Source organism: Chelon labrosus (genome assembly GCF_963514085.1).
Source record: "Chelon labrosus genome assembly, chromosome: 16".
NCBI classification, from domain to species: Eukaryota; Metazoa; Chordata; class Actinopteri; order Mugiliformes; family Mugilidae; genus Chelon; species Chelon labrosus.
The window spans coordinates 13,288,623-13,310,629 of NC_140349.1; the positions used below are offsets into that span (position 1 = coordinate 13,288,623).

Genomic DNA, 22,007 nt, shown 5'->3' on the forward strand with positions numbered 1-22,007 from the left:
TAGCTTGTTGCTGGAAAGTTTTCTGAAACTGGTGAATGGTGTTTTTCAGATAGAGAGTTGTGAGTGTTAGTGTCACGTACGGTTCCATGTTCATCTTATTAATGTATTATATGTGTGTTAACATATTTCAAAGTATTTGAAACTTTTTAATTGTTAAGACATTATTGTCATCTTACTGAAGTCTTAAAAAGCCTATAAATGAAAACAGTACAATTACTCACTGTAATATACATGCCTACTCTACAGTACATATATGCACACAGTCACATTCAGTTTTAAAGAGATTTAATAAAAGACTTTTTTTGCAGTATTTCAAATACAATGTAATACTATCTGAGGGTCTAACAAGAAAAACACATCAACCCTGTGCAACTGATTTGTCCTAATTAATGCCAATTAGTTTTTATAGTTAAAACCACATACTCACATATTAATTACAAATAAAAACATTTTTATAGTGCAGCAAGGGTGGCCATAATCTGATTGATACTTAAAATATCAACAATCCCTTCGCATAGAAATATGTACAATCTAATCCTGCATAGAAAACAGTGTCACCCCTGAAGTGTCCATAAAGATAATCTAATCCTCTGATGTACTGTACAAAAACACACTGAATGGTTTGATGCCCAATTGAGTTCTCAGGCATCATGGGATCTGTCTCATATAGCTAAGTCTTTGGTTTAATACAGAGCTAGGAGACCTGCACAGGGCGTTGGTCTCAGGCATTAAGTGAGTTATGTAAGGAGGCATGGCACTTCTCCTGTACTGCATAGTGTACCTATCCTCTTTTAGAGGTAATGTCTTATGTATACGTTCTGAAAGAGGAACACGCCAGTAAAACACTTTACTGTGATTCAACTGGAAATACTTTACACTTTTATTTACATTTCATAAAACAACGACTAGTATGCTTGTTTTATCTAAACTCAAATCCTCTGACCATAAAAGCTCATTGGTCCCCTCTATGAATGGTTATTTGCCATCTTCAGCCCTGAGAAGTGGGTCCACGCCTTGATGGAAAAGTACATAACACTCTCTCGAAAGGCTAAAGTTCACTACAGGCTATACTTTCTATCAAAACTCTACTGCTGCACATACATATGTTCCCACTCTCTGATTCTGTCTTTTCATTCATGATCAGCTCACATTCTTCTACATATCCTCACCTCTGCTTATTGGTCTTTAGTAATACCCCTGATGGGCCATTGGCACGCGGTGAATCCACATGGACACTTTCTCCCTTTTAGTTTCAACCTATTCCCACTTACACAGATGTGTAAAACACACACACACACTCATATCATACACATGCTATTTTGTACCACCATGTTTTTGACAGGCATATACTTGGTGCAATGTGCACTTTTTTTCTCTTATCTTTTTCCCTCAGTCACGTTCATAAAAGTTCAGTTATAGATAAATGACCCTACCTGTTTCTGTTTGGTGAAACATTAGCCCATGCAGCCAGTATGCATGTACTGTAGAGTCACTCTTGTTTCTCTCAATCACCATATAAAGGCAAAATAATACCAGGTCTTGGCAAACAGGCACATTCCAAACTCAGTGACTTAAGTTTGTTTTCAGCATTTTTATGTTTTGTCTTTTCAAGTTTTATTACATCCCGTGAAAATCCAGATGAGGCCTCAGCTTTGGGCCCCAGAGGTACTTTGATAGTGTCGTTGGCACATGGGGCGATTGGTGTCTCCATAAAAAAGGTGACTCCTCCATCTTTCGTTATCCCAGGTTGTTCCCCATCTGTTAACAGAATACAACAGGGATAACAGTGAAATCCTTGATTATGTCTGTTCTTGACCTCCACCATCTCAGTAGCTTTGAATAATGACACTTTAATTTATTCAGCTTAATCATTTAATTCGGTTTTAAGTTGTGTAATAGTCTAAAACAGCGATTTACTATAATTGTACTAAACTATAAAAGCAATGAAGATACACAGTTCCACTAGCATTTAGTTTCACTGATTAAAAGCAGACACTTTGTTATTTACTTGGTACTGTTTGGGAATAAAAGATGCTTTCAAATATAAAAACATTGCTTGTGTAATAATGCTGCCCCTATGTAGAAAAAAATAGAATAAAAACTGTCTCAAAAACATATATGTTGATCTAAATTTTAAACAAAACACTGTTGTAAATGACAGAATCATTTCTTGAAAATTGCAAGATTGTTGGTATATATTGCCTACTACTCAAATAAGTTAAGTGCTACAACCAATCAACTATCTTTATACTTTTCAATATGTAATCTCTGATTACAGTCATACATGTCTTTACTATTTTGGTTGTTGTTGTTTTGCTCATATGTCTTTCCCATCTACGCTGCAAACATCATCCTTGCAGTGATAGACTACCTCAAAACGGCTGTAGACCTTCTTCTCCTTCCTCAGACTCTCTATCCTCTTCAGTAGTCCCTCCCGCTCCTGGTTGTTGTCCTGCGGTCGCAGAAATCGATTCCTCTTTAGGGAGTTCAGTTTACTCGCTGCTTTCTCTCCGGCGTCACCATCGTTGTCCCCTCCGGTTTCTTCTCGCTCCTGACGATTCTTTTGGCTGTTGGCGGAGATCTGCTCCAGAATGACTTTAGTGTCATCTCTTAGGTTGCTGCTGAACAAAACAGAGCTTCCCTGGGGTTGGTATCGGGACGTGACTGATGCCCCGGCTGACGTCTTGTGGTTGGCTGTGGTTTGTTCGGCAGTGGTAGATCCTGTATCTTTAGCTGATGAACTTTGTTTTTTGCTTGAATTGTCAGCGACCTCTTTGACCGTGCTCATCCCCCTGTCCTCGCCTGAAGTTTTCTTTTCTTTATCCTTGGGCCCCAGGAATCCTTTTAGCCTCTGAGTCTGCTTCTTCAAGAAGTCGAGTGGCTTGCCTTCACCTTTTCCCTCGCCAAGTGTGTTGATAGATGTGTTAGATCCCATAACCTTGAGATGGCCTTCCTTAGCGTCTTCATGTGACAGAGTTGAAGAGCTAGAGCTTTGAGAACGGCTCTTTTTCAGTTCACTCTTCTCTGCATCTGTAGCGTCTGTGGTCAGAATCTCGTCACCACATGAGATGCGTCGAGGATTCAGTCCTTTGAGCTTCAGTGGATCCTTCTTAAAGATCTTAGGTGAAGAAAGAGGCTTCAGAGACTTGAGTATATCTTTCTTCAGACTGTCTGATGCATTTTCCTCTTTATGAGCTTGTAATGTCTCTGAAGGCTTCACAGAACTTGCAGAGGGCCTGGCAGAGATTATTGGTGGTTTTGATGAACTAACTGAAGACCTGCGATTGAGCTCTGCCAATTTTGCTGCAATGTCTGGCTTTTTTGGTTCCGGTTCTGTAGGACTGACAGAGACAGCTGGGACCACTGGAGTCGTAGTGTAGGTACGATGTTTTTCAGAAAGGTCTGGCTTTTTTTCAGCAGGCTCTGGTGCTTTTAGCAGTGACTCTGTGTCCACTTTTGAGACTTTCCTCTTGGCGGCCAGATCTTGAAAATACTGCAGTCGACTGGCTGGATCATTCATGTTGAGAGATGATGATGTTGTGGCAGATTTTTCAACAGCTGATGTTGTCTTTACTTCTTCATTAGTTCTCTGAGGTTCATCTTGTGGTTTAATCTCCTCTTTCAGTCGTTTCTCCTTTTCATCTTGTTGCTCCTTCTCCTTTTCTTTCTTCTCTTTCGCCTCCTTTTCTTTCTCCTTCTCTTTCTCCTCAGCTTTCTTTCGCCACTCATATGGCTCGCGAGACAGCGACCTCCTCTTTTCAAGGATCTGGGCAACAATCGAGGAAGTGCGTAGTGTGTCTAACTCCTCGTCCACCTCTGTGGCTGGTTTTAGACCTAAGCTACCACTGTGTATTTCTGCCTTGGAAGATGAGAATATTAGAGAGGAGCGCAGACGGGAGCTACGCTGGAGCATTGGGTTAATACGTGATCGGAACGATTCGTGTTTGGACAGAAAGAGATCTGGAGCCTCTTTCACCTCCGAATTCACACCCCTCTCTGTCTCTCTCTCCTTTTCCTTCTCTACCTCCCAATCTCTATCCAGTAGAGATGTCTTCGAACCACTGAGTGAGGAAAGCAGATCCTTGGAGTCTTTATCAGGTAATTTGGGCTTTCCAAAGCGTGGTCTCAGGATATCTGGTCTGGGCTTGGAGGGAACATTCGGTTGCTCCTTTATTCCAAAGCGCTGAGCTGAACTTTCAATAGCATTTAGTTGCTGGGATGGTGGAGGCTCCTCAAATGCATCGGGCCCCATTGGTTGAGCAAGGCCTTCTTCTCCATTGTCCTCATAAGTACTAAGATAAGAGTTAATTCTCCAGCTTCTCATGCCTTGCTTTACACTGTCATCTTGATTAAGTTCTTGATCAGGCTGTGTGTGATACATTCTTTTCTCTGGTGGATGAGGCTGTGTCGGTGAGCTCTGACAGGCATACGCATGTCCTATGGTTGGCCTTTTATGGGAGGATCCTCCTCCATACCTCCCGGCTGCTGGAGGTGCTTGGATCCCATCCGGCATTGTCAGGTCCTCAGATGAAAAATAGTCTCTGCCATGGCTTCCAGGTGGAGCCTCCGGATCTGAGCGAAAGCTTGAATCCGAATACTGGTCAATGGCGAGATGTGGAGGACGGCCTCGAAGTCTGTCGTAGTGTCCTTGGCCAGAACCCGGCCCAGGCCCTTCACTGTAGTACTGGCTACTTTGAATCTGCTCCCTGTTAAGAAAATACAGCAGATCTTGTTAATTATGAATCATTTATGTAAGGTAGCTGTATAAAAAGACATGTATAGACACATTTAATGACATGAGATGGTGCATCTGAAAAAGCAGGTATTAAAGGATTAACTACCTGTGGAAGTCTGTCTCATCCAGATTGTTCATGACTCTCTGCTTCATGTATTGCCTTGAAGATGAGTAGTGTTCCTGTGTTCCTTCTGCATAGCTGTGCCTTTTGAAGGCACTGGCACTCATTTCCATCTGCCTGGACACAATGGACCGTCCCTGCTCTAGGTACGACTGCTGCAGACGAAACTGTTGTTGTGAATACTTTCCAATTGTTATTCCTACCCCTGGTTCAACAGAGTGACGAAACGGGTCGTTCCTCCGGAAAGGAAGTGCAGGGTTGCGATCAGAGTCTCCATAGGGGAAGGGAGAGGGAATCTCAGGCTGCCATCGGTAACCCATGGGGTTACGCAAAGACTGGGTCTTCTTCAAACCTAACTGGCCGCTTAAGTAGCTGCTGGTGCTGCTGGTCTCAGAGATAGCAAGCGCTCCATTAGATGGGTCAATGATCAGAGGCTCTGACTGAGCAAAGAGTATACGAAACTCCTCATCAAAGGTGGCAACCAGCTCCCCAAGGAAGAGGTGGGCAATGCAGCGGTGGATCTTCTCATAGGACCACATGAAACTGGAAGTAAATAAAATAAAACAATTAAGGAATTTGTATTTGCAGAAAAAAAACAGCATTTTGGTGCAGTTGTAATGAACACAACTAAAGAACTCACCTGTAGTTCCCACTGAGTACAGCCCTGCAGTCAGCCAACAGGAAGCGATCTTTCACCTGCCCCTTAAATGATTTCCCTGTCCTGGAGTAATAGGTTATTCCTGCCACAGTCCTGACACGCATCATCTATAAAAGCAAAATTTTGACTGTGTTATAGACATGCACAAGTCTTTTGATGAAATATAATGGCAATCCAAACTTACAGGAATGAAGTCCAAGTTGACTTTGCAGTTGTTGACCATGGAAACAAAGTGATGAACCTCCTGCTCATCCAGTAAAATGTAAACAGGGACATGACGTGATGCTGCATCCAAGAGGTCAGAAAAAATGTCAACATCTGTGAATATGTCCATCACCACAGCAATAACCTGGAACAGAAGAACAAACACGAGCAGTTTAGTGAGGGGTTGTTCATTATTATATGGTCTGGTCTATGTTTGTCTAGTTTTATAAATATTTCGTCACCTTGTTGTTCCTTAATTGAAAAGGTAATTTAAAATTTCAACAAGTGAACATTTACATGATTTAAAAGTAGTTTGGCAGTAGTTGATTGTGTTTATCAGGAATAGAAGATAAAATTAAAGAGTATGCAGGAGTACAACGCTTCTTCAGATAGGATTGTGTAAAAGTGCTCCATAGGTACTATGAAAAACCAAATACTGGATTAAAATATTGTAATGAAGTGTAAGTGTCAAACATCTGAAGAGACATTATGTCTGTGTCCCTCACTCAACGGCATTTAGTCTGCAAACTGTTAAGTATTCCAGGTCTTAAATACATATGCAACTGCATGGATGTAATCTATCCACCAATAAAGCAGCAGTATTTGTTATACAGTATATCAGTATTACAATGTAGGTAAATCTATTAAGTTTCAATAACAAATAAAATATTGAACAATCAATGACTCGTCTCTTACAACCCGTTTGCGTTCCATGTTGAAACATTAGCTTTATGCGCCTAGCACAGTGGAGGAGCAAAAGAGACATTCATTTACTCTAAAGCCAGACAGAAGAACAGGATAAAGACACGCCCCGCCAACAGGTTTGACTGCTCGTCACATTTGGCATCTACACTCCAGTTAATCATATTTTTAATTTAGCTGAAGGCCAACCGCTTGCCTGAAAAGGGAGTGGTTGGTAGAAGCAGATAAAAAGTTAGATTAAACTAACAATGAGATAGCATAGCCAACACACACATTATAGTCTCAAACAGCCCTTTATCTTGCTTTTCCCCCCTCTAAAAAAGATAACACTTGAACACTGAACACTGATAACACAGCAAGAGGATACTTGTATTTTCATACATAACATTTCGTAGTGCTCTCACCCATCTGCTTTTAAAAAAGAGAATGTATGAATGAGAGCGTATGGTAGAATGAAAGTGGAATACCTTCAACCTGTTTTCAATCCCTTGCTTTTACTTACTTGGCGTGCATTCTTTATAAGTCTCCTGGCCTGCTCCTTGATGCTTGGCATCTCGGGGTCTGAGGGGTTCACCAGAGTGGTGACCTCTGTCGGCCCACCGAAGCTGTGCTGTGGCAGCGGCCAACCCAGGTCCAGCCCCGGGGCAGCCAGGTCGGACTGCACAGGCCAGTAGGTGTCAGAGGAGCCGTCAGCATCATTACCCTCATGATATGTCAGCTCCGGGATGCCGGATGTCTGGTTGGGCACCTGGATTGTGGACCTGATGAGTTCAATTTCCGGCTGTGCCAGGAAACTGACCACATCTGCTATCTGGAGGAACTCATAGTAGCCCTGGTGGTAGAGGAGAGATTTCAGTAGATCAAAAAAAAAGAAACTGTGTAAATGCATTTTTAAACATTACAGAAGCACATAAAAATGTAGAAAACAGAAGTGTTACCTGTATGTCATTTTCTATAAGAGCATCAATAGCCAGACGATACTCTTCACGGTAGTGTGGGGGCAGGTAGTTTGGGTCAAGGGGGTTGTCACCAACCGATGAGCTCTGAGATCGGTGTGCCATTGTTGTGGTGAGGTCAAGGTTCAGGGGGTGAGAAAATTAGAAGAGGCAGCAATGTGAACCTGGACAGGAAGGTCAAAGAAAGAAAGGTCACACAGAGTAACTTACATCTACTTTCATGGGTTCTCATCGTTGTACACACCATTCCCTCAGCCATGATACACAATACATATAATTCCAATCTAGTGGGTGAGAGGAAGAACACCTCCTGTCTGGATCTACAAGCAGACAGATTACATTTAACCTCTCACACAAAGCATCTATTGTCACAGAGCCAGAGCCAGCACGGTAAGTTTAACAAGAACCTTTTTCATGTTATTGCAGTCAAGCAGAAAAAGCTGCAGAATACAGCATACTTGAACAACTCTCAAAATATTAGATGTGTTTTTTAGTGTTACTCTTTACACAGTGTATGAGAAAAAAAACCCGTTGGATTAAGAGTTAACTTTGAGTTCAGCAATGAAACATCTTGCTTATAGTAACACCAACGATTAAGCGAAATTCAATCTGGCTTGTGAGAAAACTGTACGGAAAGGTGAGAACGAAGGCAAACAGCAGGATACAGACCCAACAATGGGAGGAAGACAGAGAGAGAAAAAAGTCACAGCAGAGAAAATGGAGGCATAGGGTAGAGGAGGGGAAAGGCATGAAGAGGTGCATAGACAGGTTCTTTCAAATCTCCGTTCAGTAAATTCGTCACGCTGATGTGTCATGCTGATGCTTAGACCTGAAGAAAAATCTGCCAGTCACGGCAAGCAATTTGATTTAGAAGGGCATGATGAGAATGCTGTTAACTACGCCACGACTACAGACTTAATTTAGGTTAGTGGCAGGAACATTTTTACATGTCTTTTCTGTGAATGTATGATTGTTTGAATGAGAAAGGGATAACGAAGTTAAGGTTAATCTGCTGCATATTGCTAGACCTTACATACTTTATTATGAGGGTGAATTACGTCTATAGATACAACAGCCTCACTCCAAACCCAAGAGACAGTAAGGCGAAGATAACTAGCCCTGACAAGCAACAAAAATCTAAAATGTTTACTATTAATCTATTAACTCATTGGTGTGCAAAATAAAACCCTAAAGTCAACGCACACCAACCCAACAGTCGGCTAAACAAACAAAATAATGAAGTTCCAAGGACACCCACAGAAGAGGCCTCCACGCCTTTCTCCTAATATTCGAGTTTCCCTAACTGAACGTCGAATACAGACTACTGCCACTTGCTGGTATGAAGACTTATTTCCTTTCATACAGGTACAGAAGATATGTGGCGGCTGGTCATTGGTTGGAGTTTGTTCATGTGAAACTTTTTGGTCCCAAAACAGGCGACATGAGGCGAGTTCACAGTCAGCCATTGTTGTCGGACATGTGGCTTTGGTGTGTCTGTCCTTAAAGCTTAACGCCATAAAAAGCAAATTTTGTCTGAAAAACAGTCCCCAAATAGAAATTCAGCTCATTTATTCATTTAAAATAAAAGTTTCAAATAAATATTATTTCAATTAAGGTACGATACAATACGATACGATACGATACGATCCCAATGTGAAAATTACCCCGGTCTCAAGTATTGCACACATTTAACTGCCACCATAGTATAAATAACAGGTATAACTTGTCAATTGAAAACTAATTAACTGTATTTGATTAACTCTATATGTTTGTCTATTACTATTTGGAATGATTGTTGTTTATTTTCTTCCAAAAGATAAGGGCTACTATCACTTACAAGATTTTGGTTGGCATTCGACGAAGGAAGAAGGAAAGTGGATAAATACCCGTGATAAATATCCCAGGCTTCAGTCCAACCCGCAAGACAGGTAAATGTTATGAATCATCAATTAAGACTAACGTCACTGATATTTAATGCCATCCCGACATCTGTGTCATAGATGGGACAGGTCAACACTTGGTAAAGCTCAGACAATACACCTCAGTTCCTTCAGCACATTGCAGCATGTTGGTAAAAGAGGAAGTGTGGTGTATACTTCTATATGAACCATGGATGACTGACCGCCTGAGTAAAATATAAGGGTGTGTGTGTGTAACCTGGGTGGTTGGAGGGGTGGGTGGATGTTTTGTGATGTTGTACCTGCTTTGCAAGCATGTGTGACGTGTTTTCTGTAAACTCACAGGCACACTTAAGAGCCTGCCGATGATAGCAAAGGTCCCAAGTCCTAACCTATAATCACTGGGAGAACCCAGTTTACTCAGCGACCTGGTGAGTCATCGAGCAGCCTGGTTGGGCTTTGCCTGCGGACAACTTGCAACATGCTGCTTCTGTGTGGTGATTCATCCACGGGGAGAAAAAATGGCCGACATCCTGTTTCCTTACTCATTTCGAGCCTTGGAAGTGGGGCCTTTGTGGTTCAGTGTTCCCCTTTCGCGTTCCACGGTGGTCAGGGAGGCATGCCATTCGCACACACTGGTTTCACGGAATCATTTTCCTCCAGCCCAGTTTCGAAAATAGAAGAATCACAAGTTCTTCAATCTGTTTTTTGTTGTTGTTGCTGTTCGTTTTAACGACGTCCTCTGTAGCACCGCAGGGTTTGATCTGCGTACAGGTGAATTGTGCTGAGGCTGCAGCAAAGTGCATACCTGAGGACACGTGAGAACAACCACTAACTAGACGGGTAACTGCCTGGGCTCATCGTGATGTGTAAACCTCACGATGTGAAGGTGTGAAGGTATGAATAACTTTCTACCATTATGTGGCAACACAACAACAACAACCAAAAAGCTATCGTGTGTTGCCCTTCAAGTAACGCTGCAACAACTGGAATCTTGAGGAATGTTTGACAGAGCTCATGGTGACAAAAGTCTTTAAAAATCAATCGACTGTCACAGTTGTTGACAGTCAAATCAACTTAGAGGAAGACAGCGTACCAGAGCAAATCAACCCTGAGGTGAATATGATCTAAGAGGCTGACTCAGGAACACAGAGTCATAAAACAGAGCCTAGAGGTTTCTCATTCACCCTTCTCACCCCTGGGTCACTGCAGAATGAAGAAACAGAGGAGTAACACAATGTATGAAGCAGACTGGTCGGATATTCAAACAAATACTGCTGCTTTGTTTGTTGTTATAGCAACGGCAGTAAGCATCAAACCATAGAGAGTGACACACGATGATCTCCCCACGTTCCTCATTTCGTCGCAAAGCTTTCTGTTTCCCACAGAAGCACGAGGCTGCCCTAAACGCACCATAAACAAAGCCAGTCTGAAACTCTAAACCACCACTGGACAGACCAGCAGCAGCTTCTCGAGGCTGATAAACCCAATATTCAGATGTGCCCAATGTTTGCTCACCAACCGTGTAAAGGTCCCATTCTCAACATTCCTGCCTGAACACAGACACGAGAAGAGGCAGATAGAGAGTACGAGAGGGGAAGCGAGGCAGGGAGGGAACGTTTTTATCTGTCTCGACATGTGAATCAGAGAAGTAGGCCTGAGGAGACACAAGAACAAACTCCCGAAAAATATTTGCGCTCTATTTTTCTTTCTCCCTTTCTCTCTCTGTCTCTCACACACACACACACACACATTTGAACACACCTCACTAAACAAACACTATGATTGATCCGGCATACCTCTTTGGTCAGTTCACTTTGCGAGATCATTCGTGTGTGAATGCAGCGAGAAAAGAATACCTGAAAACTGGTTTGGAGGAATCAGCCAATCATCTCTAGATGCTCCTGTCAGGACATTTCAGTGCCGCTTTGGTCACGTTAACGCACACACACTTAGATGAGTGCAAACACAGAGCGTGTCTTGTCTCTGTGTATGTCATCGCACCTCAGCTCGACTGCTGAATGCCGCACAAAAGACGCCTAAAGGTCGGATGAATGTACCTCCAGCTCTGGGCTTAGGTCGCCGTCATTTGTTCCGACCGCTTTAAATCCGTCAGTCGCCTTCAGTGGAAAACCCGGCAATGGATGCGTAAAAGAATATTCTCACACGTGAGCTACAACACCTTTACAAGCAGACTCTGACCTTACATACAGTGCAAACAAGCCAATAAATGGGATGCAGCCGTGGCCATATGGCTGGCACATACATGCACATACAAAAAGACACACACCACGAAAAAGAAGCTGGCACCATAAAAGTTTTCCCCTTCAAATTATAACCACATGCTGGACTATTCCTGCGCAGTGACTCACTCTGAATTAAAGCGGAGCCTTGTAATGGTGAAGTTTGATTCAACACACTGCTGCAAATGCTGCTATTGAAGGAGAAGACATGTGTCGGGTGTCCTCCTTGCTCAACAGGCAAGACTTGATGAGAAGGCTGCGCAACCGAGGAATTAGCAGGCTTGTAAAGGTGTCCTTGCCGGTTCAAACGCTATTTATTACCCGTGTCGTGCAGTCTAAGACTATGCTATTTTTCCCAAAGTACACATTTTTGTCTTTTTCTCTCTCTCTCTCTCCTGGGTGTCTTCAGAGGACTGGAAAGAGAGCAGCACAGTTGGACAGTTGCTGCCAACACAGAGCCGTTTGTGTGCCGAGGCTGTAACAACAATACTGTTCAGGTTTTGCAATGCACAGCAGCTACCTGGGTGACTTAATCCTCTACGACCTAGAGGCGGCTGGTGAGAAAAGCAGGCAGCATTTCACTTTTTAAGATTACACTCGCATTAAAGAATAGAACAGTACAGAACAGAATAGTACAGAACAGAATAGAAAAGTGCTTGAAGATGGGACATAATTAGGTTTGAGTTGGAGGACAGACAGAAACACAATAGATCACAACATAGAATAGAAGCTTTGTACTCTTTTGTCTCCCAAATGCCACTTGCACAGTTGCCGTTTATTTCCCACTTCGTACCTCCAGCTGCAAAACTCGTCTCCTCTCTTCTCTTTGTATCTCCGATGCGCGTCCCTTTTTACCGTCCGTGCGTCACATTCCTCACATCGGACACCCGAGAAACCTACACACCCTCCCGGTGTTCACCCTCCTCCTGACAGGGGGGGAATCAGGAACGGACACGGAAGGGGAAGCGGTGCGACGCGGACTCCGGGCCCGGGCTGAGCGCGTTTTCTCGGGCGGTGCGTGAGCTACTCCAAGCCGCCGCCGCCACTACACTGCACGAGAAGGAGCGCGGCGAACGAGGAAGGAGCGGGGCGACTCCTGTAAAGGCAGGGCTTTCCCACCGGTGAGACTCCTCCCAGACCAGTTGATCACTGGGAACAGAAGGCCATTGGAAGTGCTCTCACTGGGGCATATTTCAAATGGGCCTTTTATGTCGTGGCTGCTAATTAGACTTAAAGAAACAGGATCTGCAAAAACGTTTTCCCCCTGTTACTTTGACACGACGGTTTAATATGAGTGCCTCCTTCTTGCACTCCTGACTCCTAAAGCTGATTTTTGTTTTTTGTTCCTCCACTGGCCCCTAAGGAGCACTAACCCAGTGTCATCTTGCAGGGTGTCAACATGTCACGTGTTTGAAACAAGACATAACACCCTCTTTCGCTCACAAATGAAAAAGTTTAATTCACTTAAATGCACTGAAGATTTTCCCGCTACAGCGTTATTTGATACCAGTCTGTTTTGCAGTTTAGCATTTGGTTTAATACAGATGGATACATGGTTTCTTCTGAGTCCCCTGTTGTTTTTATCTGTTATGCTGAATCAGCAGACTCCAGCAGTTCCCGTTTAGGTACGAATTCACGACAAAACCTTCAACTCTGCTGCAGGCTGCACCGCTTAGTTCCTCCTCCATCAGCATGGGCTGTTCTCTGTGGGGCCTGTTTCGCCGAAGGCCTCATAGAACTCGCAACCAAGGTCTGTTTCTGCTAGTCACGCATATAAACCATCATTGATATGATGTGCGATGCGGGATTCATCATGTTTTGCTCCCACTTGACTCACACAAAGGATTGATTGTTTGCCCAATGTGAAGAAAACACCTTCACTCCTTCACTTCTTGTTTCTCGCTTTGAGTGGGACGCTCACCTGTGTTCATATTCTGTGAAACCAGGTGTAGTCCAGGGAAACGCATAGGCCAACGTTTGTGCAGACATTATATGGGCTGTCCTTTGTCCCGAAACGTCTCTATCAGAGAGAACACACCTTGTTCGACGGGCCTCCTCTGATAGTGTGTTCAGTCCTGTTCCTGTGGGTGTGCCTCCTGCCTGAATGTCTGCCCGAGCATCCATGTCCTAATCTGTCCTGCACACACACTGAGCTCTCGTCGGGCTTGTGTACTCTTTTCCAACTCATGCAAATGTGCAACTCTCAGCAGGACAAGAGGTATGGAATAAGAGCGTTTGCATACAGCTGTTTGAGCGCCACAATGTGCAAAAACAAACTTAACACTGCGTGTGCGTGTTTCAAGTGAAAACCGATAGTATGTTTCAGGTACCAATGCCAAGAGAGAAAGTACCACAAGTGTCTGGTTACATGGACGAGCTCTGATAAAGAAAAACAAGCAGGTATATGGACGCTGAAACGCAGGGTGCGGCCGCTCCAAGGAATGCGCTCGAGGCATCTTACCACACCCAAAGTCTTTCTCCCTCATACCCTCCCCCCCCCCCCCTCTCTCTCTCTCTCTCTCTCTCTGTCTGTGTCTCAGAAATCCCTGTCTTCCTGACTCGGCCTCTGTCTCCCCATTCTCCTCCCTTTCTCATTTACCTGGCAGCCTTTGAACAGGCACACAGGTCCAGGCAGGAGCTAAATCCCGGCATGCACCGTAACACACCTGGTCGAGGAGCCTGCGCCGCGTAGAAGGGACTGTTTGAATTCAATCGAGCTTTATTGACAAGGCTGCTGGAGTTCAGTGTTGAAAGTGTTGAAGTTAGTGGGTTGAAACCTGTTGACCTTATTTATCAGGTGTTTCGCCAACTACCTGTGTGTCCTGTATGAGTGCACAGTCATGTAATGGATCAGGTGGCTTTGCAGCTTTATTAGTGTCTGACCTTTAAAACAGTGACTAAGAGCTTCACACCCATAGAGGTGAAATTTTTTTTTAAAACAAAACAAAACAATGAAAACAAGAATTTCAAGAGAACAAACTAATTTTCGGTAAATAATTTAAAAAAGATAAAAAAAAAAACATAGTAGTAGTATTACAACTACCTCTAAGTATAATGCAAGACAATTCAGACGGACAGCATAGGGGAAATAAGGTCACAAAAACTGATCATTATAACCGTGGAAGGAAGGATTTATGGCAAGACTGTTGTATTACTTCAGTGAGCATTTATCTCCTTGTTGGATCCTGGTTTCATACCATTAACGTAGCAGCCACACATAATGCATGTAAACAAGAAAACACATCAAACCACATTCCAGTGACACTATTCGGATCGGTTAATTAACATTGGTGTCATTATTGTGTTTCTGTCGGTAATCTTAAACTTGCCTAACAGGGAGTTTCGGCGATCAGAGCTCCACATTGTCATGGCCCCATTCACCACACATCTACTCACTGCTAAGGCTTTTTTGTTCGACATAATAATCCATAGAAGCTTAAACTAAACTAAACTTCTCACAGGGGGTGTGTTGTGGTAGGTGCGAAACACTCTGCCTTCTGTTTGTGTACGGTAACAAATGACAATAGTGAAATGGTATGAGGCGGAAGGAATAGAAAAGAATGTCTTTATTGTCACTGTGCACGTACAGCAAAATTAAGGAGGGTGAGTCTGTGGGGAATGAACAGTGATCACTGCACCAGGACTGCAAAAACACCAACAGGTGACTTTGTCATTCATTCTCCCTGAAACCTTTAACTCCACTTGATGTTCAAATCACGTGTGTGGCTTTTGTTCCAGGGAAGATTGACAAATGATGGAAAATTCACATCAGCACACTCATTTCAAAACACACAACACCAGACTAAACACCATCACCTCATTCCTTCAGATCAGTTGGTTCGATTGACCTGAACCAGCCGTTCACATTTGCAGCCACTCAAGACGTCACGAGGGGGATAAGCAACGGGGGCCGTAGAGCAGAGAAAGGTAAAGTTAGCATGAGCTGCTGAACTAAACGCTCATGAAGCAACCGTAAAAATGTTAAAACAAGTCGGCAGCTAACCATTCAGACACGTCTTGTTGCATTCTCGGTGTTGTGATTTCTGCAGGAGCTGGGGCGTACCGACAGGATCGACGAGCCGAGCGACAGTTTGGAGAAAAAAAAAGAATGTCCACCAGATGTCTACCTTTTGGCACATTTTTCAGTGACAACCATAAAAGCTCTTAGACCTATGAAGGCCCCACAGTGCATTTACAGTACTCCACAACACCCTCTAGGGGTCTTTTTTTATCTACCCTATGACTGATCACACTAGTTGGGACTAGGGAGGTAGCACACGTCCAAACATCCAGGACCAAGGATCACCACTGTGCAGGAGCAACACCTTCTGGGTTTGGGTCTGGTTGCACCTGATCTCCTTGCCAGCCATGTTGGTTCCCCCGCCCCAGTTTCACTGTCATCACATGACAGGAAAAGGCACAGCCATCTTCAGGAGAGGGAGGTTGACAGCAGCAGCTTGTTTTGATTGAAAGACACTGAAACCAGATGTTTAAAACCACGTGTATACAGTTATGTCAGGATGAACAATGTGCGCAGTATTTTTAGCTCAAACTTGAAAGACGCATTCTGGAGACATGTGAGGCTCACATGAACTTGTTAAAAAGGAGAACAATATGGGACAAATAATCACCATTATCTAGCATCAGTAGAAATTGGATTTAGTAATTAGAGCAGGGATAAAAACAGTGTTCTCCGTGCCTGTGCTCGTGTCTTGTCCTCTCTTTCTGCTCTGCGCCTCCGCGGCCCTATGAGCTCTCCCAGCATGCTTTTCTCACGCTGTAATGTCACACCTGAGTATAAGGTGACTCTCTGGAGCCTGAGGCTTTGAGGTCATCTTTACACCAGTGTGCCGGGAGGAAAGGCGCACACAGACACACAACCACTTAAAGAGCAGGGGTATCAAACACCCGGCCCGGTCCAGTCTAGCAGAATGAATTATCAAAGTGCATAAATATACAGTTTTTCAGTAACACTGGCACCTATTCCTAATTTGGAACATAATAACACTGAGACCCAGAACTAAACAGGAGATGGCAGCAATGTGCAGAAATTTTCTTTAAAAAAAATGTAAGATTGGTCATAAAAAACATTTTCATGATGTTCTAAAACAGAGGAAAACATCTGGAGTTGTTGTTATGTTACTGGTTCGGCCCGCTCAAGATCATACTGGACTGTATGCTGATCAGCCACATCATTAAAACCACCAACAGGGGAAGTGAATGACATTGATCATCTTGTGGCAATACAACGTTCTGCTGGGAAACTTTTGGACCTGGCATTCATGTAGATGTTACTTAGACATGTACCACCCACCTAGACCAGACCAGGCACCCCTACCCCATAGCAGTGACACTCCTTGATGGCAGCAGCCATCCCCAGCAGGATGCAGCCTAACACAGGCACACACACAAAAACGGTTTAGGAAAAACTTATAAAACACGTGAAGAACAGCACAAGGTGTTGACCTGGCCTCCAAATTCACTAGATCCCAAACTGATCAAGTCCACAGAGGCAACTATCCTCAACCCATAGGACCCCAAGGCCCCCCACTGACAACATCCTGTTTCCAGACGCCACAGGACACCCTCAGAAGGTCCATGTCCATTCTCTGACGAGTCACAACTGTTTTGGAGGCACAAGGGAGACCTACACAATATTAGGACGGTGGTCATAATGTAATGCCTGATTGCTGGACGTGACCCCAGAACTAAAATGAGCTGACACCCCTACTATAGAGCATTGGAGCCTCATGTCAATGACACGACACTTCGTTCATATTTTCACCCACTATTTAAGGACAAATAGTTCTACTGTAGGTGTTTATTCTTTTCATTAGCTCACTAGCTGCTAGGCAAGAGTAGCCTCAGAACATATGTGTGTTATCGAGAGACCTAATGACATAAGTGCTGTCGTGTCGTTACAACAGATAAACGCTGTCATGTACTATTTAATGAGATATGTCTTATGGGCCTGACAAACAAGCGTATGTGTGTTATTAGGTGTGTGTGTGTTTCTGCTTTTACTTGCAGCCTGGTCAGGAGACTCTAACAAGATTAAAATTGGTCCTTAGTACTGGGTGGGGCAAATCATAAACAGCTCAGGTAGAAGGAAAGTCCCTGCAGTGTTTGTACAGTTTCCATTTACCGTCAGCAAGTGAGCATTGTTTGTGGATGTGAGAGAGAGGGAGAAAGAAATTGCAGACCAGTGTCACTGCATACCTGGGCCAGGTGTTGTCGTTTTGACGCTATTATTACCGCTGTCATGAAACGATTGTAATGATTATTCAGGAAACACCATGCATAGCTTTACAGACTGGATGCCAAGTCTGGGTAAATACGGGTCTGATTTATCAGAGCTTTACATCACAGATCAGCATCTGACATTTCTGTGATGTTTGCCGTTTGCTTTTCGTGACGACACTTGAACCAGAAAATAAACCTAATTTGCAGAGCGACAGTGTTTCTTTCATAGTAATATGTTTTTATTGTTTTAGGTCAGACGACGTGTCGAACATTACAGAGGCCCTAGTGAAGGCTTGGTCTTTACCTTTGGACTTCAAGCAAATGTGACGGCCGTGCTCGAGGAGGAGCTCACTCTTACACTCCTGCCTTAAGTTAAAATGTCAGTAATGTGTTGAAGTAATGCCGCTGGAGTCCTAAAACAGGTTTAGGTGTGAAGAGCAGTTTAGATTTGACCTCAAAAGACAAGACCTGGTGTTATTCTGCAGTTTCATGCTGACAGTTGAACCAGATTACAGTGTTTACACTGATAACTCTCGGGGTTTAAATGTTCCAAGAGCGTCATATGCGTACCACAAAGGGGAAAAAAACTAGACCAACAGGTGGACAGGACTCATAAAGGTGTGAGCATGCAGCAGTGATGGGTATCTGTCAATAGAAAGAACAGACTGACAAAGCATGCTGTGAAACTGATAACAGCACCAGCTTCAGTCTTGAGCTAGCAGGTTACTGGTGTGTCAGAGACAACTTTTTTAGCTGTGTGCAGTCGAGGTCTGGTCTTACGTCACCTAGGAAAATAGTTTAATAGGTGTAAACTCCTGAAAATAGTTGTTGAACTCTATTTAGTTGCTTCTTGTTATTCACGGCTGATCCCATTTATGACAAATCATCTTGTGACCTAGAGGAAATTTCAATATTTCCTAATACAAACGCTTGCTGCTCACTCCAGCTGTGTTTTGCTGCCCTCTGCTGTACAGACCAGGGATGTGTTCTGGGCTGGAACCTGTAAAACCCCAGCAATCATTTTTGACTAAATGAAACAAAAACTTAAGGGGGTAAACCCATGTCGGGTTATATAAAGGGAAACAGAAAATAATAATAATTGAGGAATATGTTAAAATAGACGAATGCTTCAGTGTGAGCTACTAATGGAATGGAAACAGGAAATAAAAGACAAGTGACTGGACTTTACTTGCAAATAAAATAAAGCTCCAAATTATTTTTCACCCTTAAACTATTATATATATATATATATATGATGATGATATATGAAATTATTTTATTCATACATTCAGTTATATTTGTAACTTTCGTGACATTACTACATTTTTATCAGTTTGGGGGGTTGAACACATGATGCAATGCCTGTTTTTAGTTTATTATAATCAATTATTCATATGAATTAATAACCACGATGCTTATATGTTAACAGTCTGATACGACGCAACTGCACATTGTTTGTTTTTGTTTGTCAAACGTTGCATCAGTGGATGGAAAATGAAACCGATGTTAAGTTTCGTTTTCCAGATTAACAGCTGACAGGACCAAATAAAAACAGAGGACCTGCCCCCGTAGCCACATTCAGACGTTTAACTTTCACCTTGCAAGAAAGAAACTCTTCAGACGCCAGAACACCGACCAACATGAGCAGATCGGCAGGTAATTAACACTCTACCTTGAATATATGCGGGTTTTTTTACATATACATATATATTTTTATATATATGATTTTGTTGGTATTTGTTTTTGATCAGGTTGACGCCGTTACTGCAGCGTCAACCTGATTAAATATTCGTACTTCCTTGTGCATTGGCAGCATTGCTCAAATTTTAATTTTGAGCAATTTCTTGCTTCTTTTTTTGTTCCTGTACTGATTTTATCATTCCAATTCATTATATTTAGTTGTATTTTTGTACTTTATTCCATTGATACAGAGTGGACTCCTTCCTTGTGGCTGGAAACCTTCGATGAACTGCTGAATGAAGACAATCAGCTGGACTATGGAGACCCGTGGACTCTCAACTTCAACTACAGCCAGACGGACCAATTGACGCATAATGAGAGGAAGAGAGGCTGGAAGATCTACAGCCCCTGTGTCTATGGAAGGTATGTCTCTCTGTGTGGTCTCAAAAATATCCAGTATTAACAACTTTATAAACTATAAGAAGATTTTTTTCCTTTTTTAAAAGGAGCCAAAACCTTTTCAAGTAGTGGTTAGATACAGAGATATGTCTTGTTATGCTGTCTCAGACTCCACCTTAATTCTGCTCACATGACCATGAAATGATCCTGTGGAAAACAAATGGTTGTGCCGTTTTCAACTGAAATGCCAAATTCATAAGCAACCATTCGCACAAAATGGTGCGTTGGAGGGACACTAATTGTGGAAAAAAGAGGACACCACCAGGTTAATATGAGCAAATCCCTCATTTCCGGCGATTGCGTGGTTGTTAGTAGGCCCTAGCCATGTGAGTTTCACCTAAAATCCCCACTAGTCATGTAGACATGAAGAAGCCTCTTGATGATCAAGTTCAGTTGTCTTTGTTTAGCTTTGTTTTAGATAAACCGTGACCAGGATGACTGATAATCTCCACAGATATATTCATTGCATCATTGCAAAACATAGTTCACAAACCTGACCTGAAATATGTGCCTCTGACTCACAGTATCCTTCTTTTTATTTCCCCACAGGTTCAAGTGTGCATCCTGCCACAAGACGTGGCCTTCTGCACGGGTGGTGGTGTTGTTCCGTTACCGGCTGTTGAATGACCAGGGGACGGTGATCATGCGGCCCTTCGGTCAGGCTTGTCGTGGCTGCCAAGACGATGTGTTCTACCGACCCGGTTTTTCCGATAAAGATGTGGAGAACACTTTGCTGAAGCTGTTTGCAAAAATTGCCAAAAACTGCTACGGGGAGGAGGAGGACGATGAGGACGGCTCGTCAGCATGCTCCACTAAAGTGTTTACCAAACCTCATGAGAAGGACCTGTGTGAGGGCTGCCGCATGGGCATTTGTTGTCAGGATGAGGACTAGAAATGTGTGTGTGTGCGTGTGTGTGTGTGTGTGTGTGCGCGTGTGTGTGTGTGTGCGTGTGTGTGGGTGGGTGTGCACGCGTGTGTGTGCTTCAGAGATCTTTCTTTTCCGGTGTGCATGGCATTTTAAAGTTAGTGACTGTGTCAACTATGTTAACAGATTGTATTGGTTTTTAGTACACATTCGGGGCCAATAATAAAATCGTATAAGTTTTGTATCTTTTCTTTAACATTCTGTGGCTAATAATAAAATTTTATAAAAATTCTGAACAAGTTTTGTCTTGGGGCACTAATTATTTGGATGGGTGGATGTGAATTTATGTTTCAGTATAGGAAATAAGTGGTGGAATTGTACTCCTATTTTATTCTGCTTTATAATTCCTGACAGGTTTACCAGAATATGCATTTTTTAAAAACTGCTGATTACCATATTACAAAGATTGCCTTGAGTGGCTTTCCCACTGGGTAACTAGAAGAAGAACAACTCTAAAAGGTTAGAAATCAATAAATATACAGCATTGTCCAAAAGTTTCAGAAATTTGATGATGATGCTGAGGCGTCTTGGTGCTCCTAAATAGTCAAAAACACAAAACGTGCAGGCAGAGTATTGACTAACTAGGATCTGAAGATGTACAGTTCAATTACCACCTTTCTTATGTCAAGAAGGGAGATTTAGTGTGGTTTTATTTATATTTTTTTCACAAGTGTACCTAATGTTTTGGTTATTTCCTGTTTGGTCCCAATGGCAAGGAAGAATGGCTACAAGCGGTCATTCATTCCATCAGCCGTGACCATCCTTAACAAAGAACTGCCCATGTTCAGACAGATGTATGCAGTTAGGCACTTTATGTATTTTATTCATTATTTAGTTACATATTTTACTTCTTTATGGCGCAAACTGGACTGATTTCAGAGGTTGTTTTTTTTTACCTATATACTATATTCAACTATTTATTGTGCATAGTGCTGTCTGTGATGTGTGTGTGTTGCTTGTATGTCTTTATGCCACTGTCAAAGACAATTTTCCATTTTATGTAAGTTTTATGGACGTTAAAGAAGTCTAAGTCTAAGTTATTGAGTTTCTACGTACATATTTAATATTTTGTTTTATAATAAAACATGTTTAGGTTTGGGAGAGACAAACCTAACAATCTTACTTTGTGGATATGAAATTTACCAAGCGTAAGATGTGTTATTTAATTAAAATATAACTTATT

General features: G+C 42.7%; 2 protein-coding genes across 3 annotated transcripts; one reads left to right on the plus strand and one right to left on the minus strand.

Annotated features, from left to right (window-relative positions):
* Positions 1–268: 268 nt before the first annotated feature.
* Positions 269–13,011, minus strand: fam83hb (family with sequence similarity 83 member Hb). 2 transcript variants are annotated; one of them, XM_084563756.1, is made up of 8 exons: positions 12,311–12,997; positions 7,359–7,540; positions 6,923–7,252; positions 5,699–5,863; positions 5,497–5,621; positions 4,842–5,399; positions 2,372–4,706; positions 269–1,758 (listed from the first exon to the last, which is right to left on the minus strand). In XM_084563756.1, exons 2-8 carry the CDS (start codon positions 7,479–7,481, stop codon positions 1,738–1,740), a joined length of 3,657 nt encoding a protein of 1,218 aa, XP_084419882.1. In that variant the 5' UTR covers positions 7,482–7,540; positions 12,311–12,997; the 3' UTR covers positions 269–1,737. The 2 variants fall into 2 exon arrangements, with proteins under 2 accessions (XP_084419882.1, XP_084419881.1); XM_084563755.1 differs by lacking the exon at positions 269–1,758 and having other exon boundaries at positions 1,777–4,706; positions 12,311–13,011.
* Positions 13,012–19,307: 6,296 nt separating this feature from the next.
* On the plus strand, positions 19,308–21,025 carry LOC311501946 (receptor-transporting protein 3-like). Its single transcript, XM_084564018.1, has 3 exons — positions 19,308–19,416; positions 19,692–19,863; positions 20,449–21,025. Exons 1-3 carry the CDS (start codon positions 19,401–19,403, stop codon positions 20,789–20,791), a joined length of 531 nt encoding a protein of 176 aa, XP_084420144.1. The 5' UTR covers positions 19,308–19,400; the 3' UTR covers positions 20,792–21,025.
* Positions 21,026–22,007: the final 982 nt, after the last annotated feature.

What these genes read in the sequence shown, in the direction of transcription:
- LOC311501946 (XM_084564018.1), top strand. An exon ending in AGCCCCTGTGTCTATGGAAG is followed by an intron (nt 19,864 to 20,448) that starts GTATGTCTCTCT and finishes ATTTCCCCACAG; the next exon opens with GTTCAAGTGTGCATCCTGCC.
- fam83hb (XM_084563755.1), bottom strand. Translation starts at nt 7,481, where the DNA reads ATGGCACACCGATCTCAGAGCTCATCGGTTGGTGACAACCCCCTTGAC. An exon ending in TTATAGAAAATGACATACAG is followed by an intron (nt 7,253 to 7,358) that starts GTAACACTTCTG and finishes CTCTACCACCAG; the next exon opens with GGCTACTATGAGTTCCTCCA. An exon ending in GATGAGACAGACTTCCACAG is followed by an intron (nt 4,707 to 4,841) that starts GTAGTTAATCCT and finishes TTTTCTTAACAG; the next exon opens with GGAGCAGATTCAAAGTAGCC.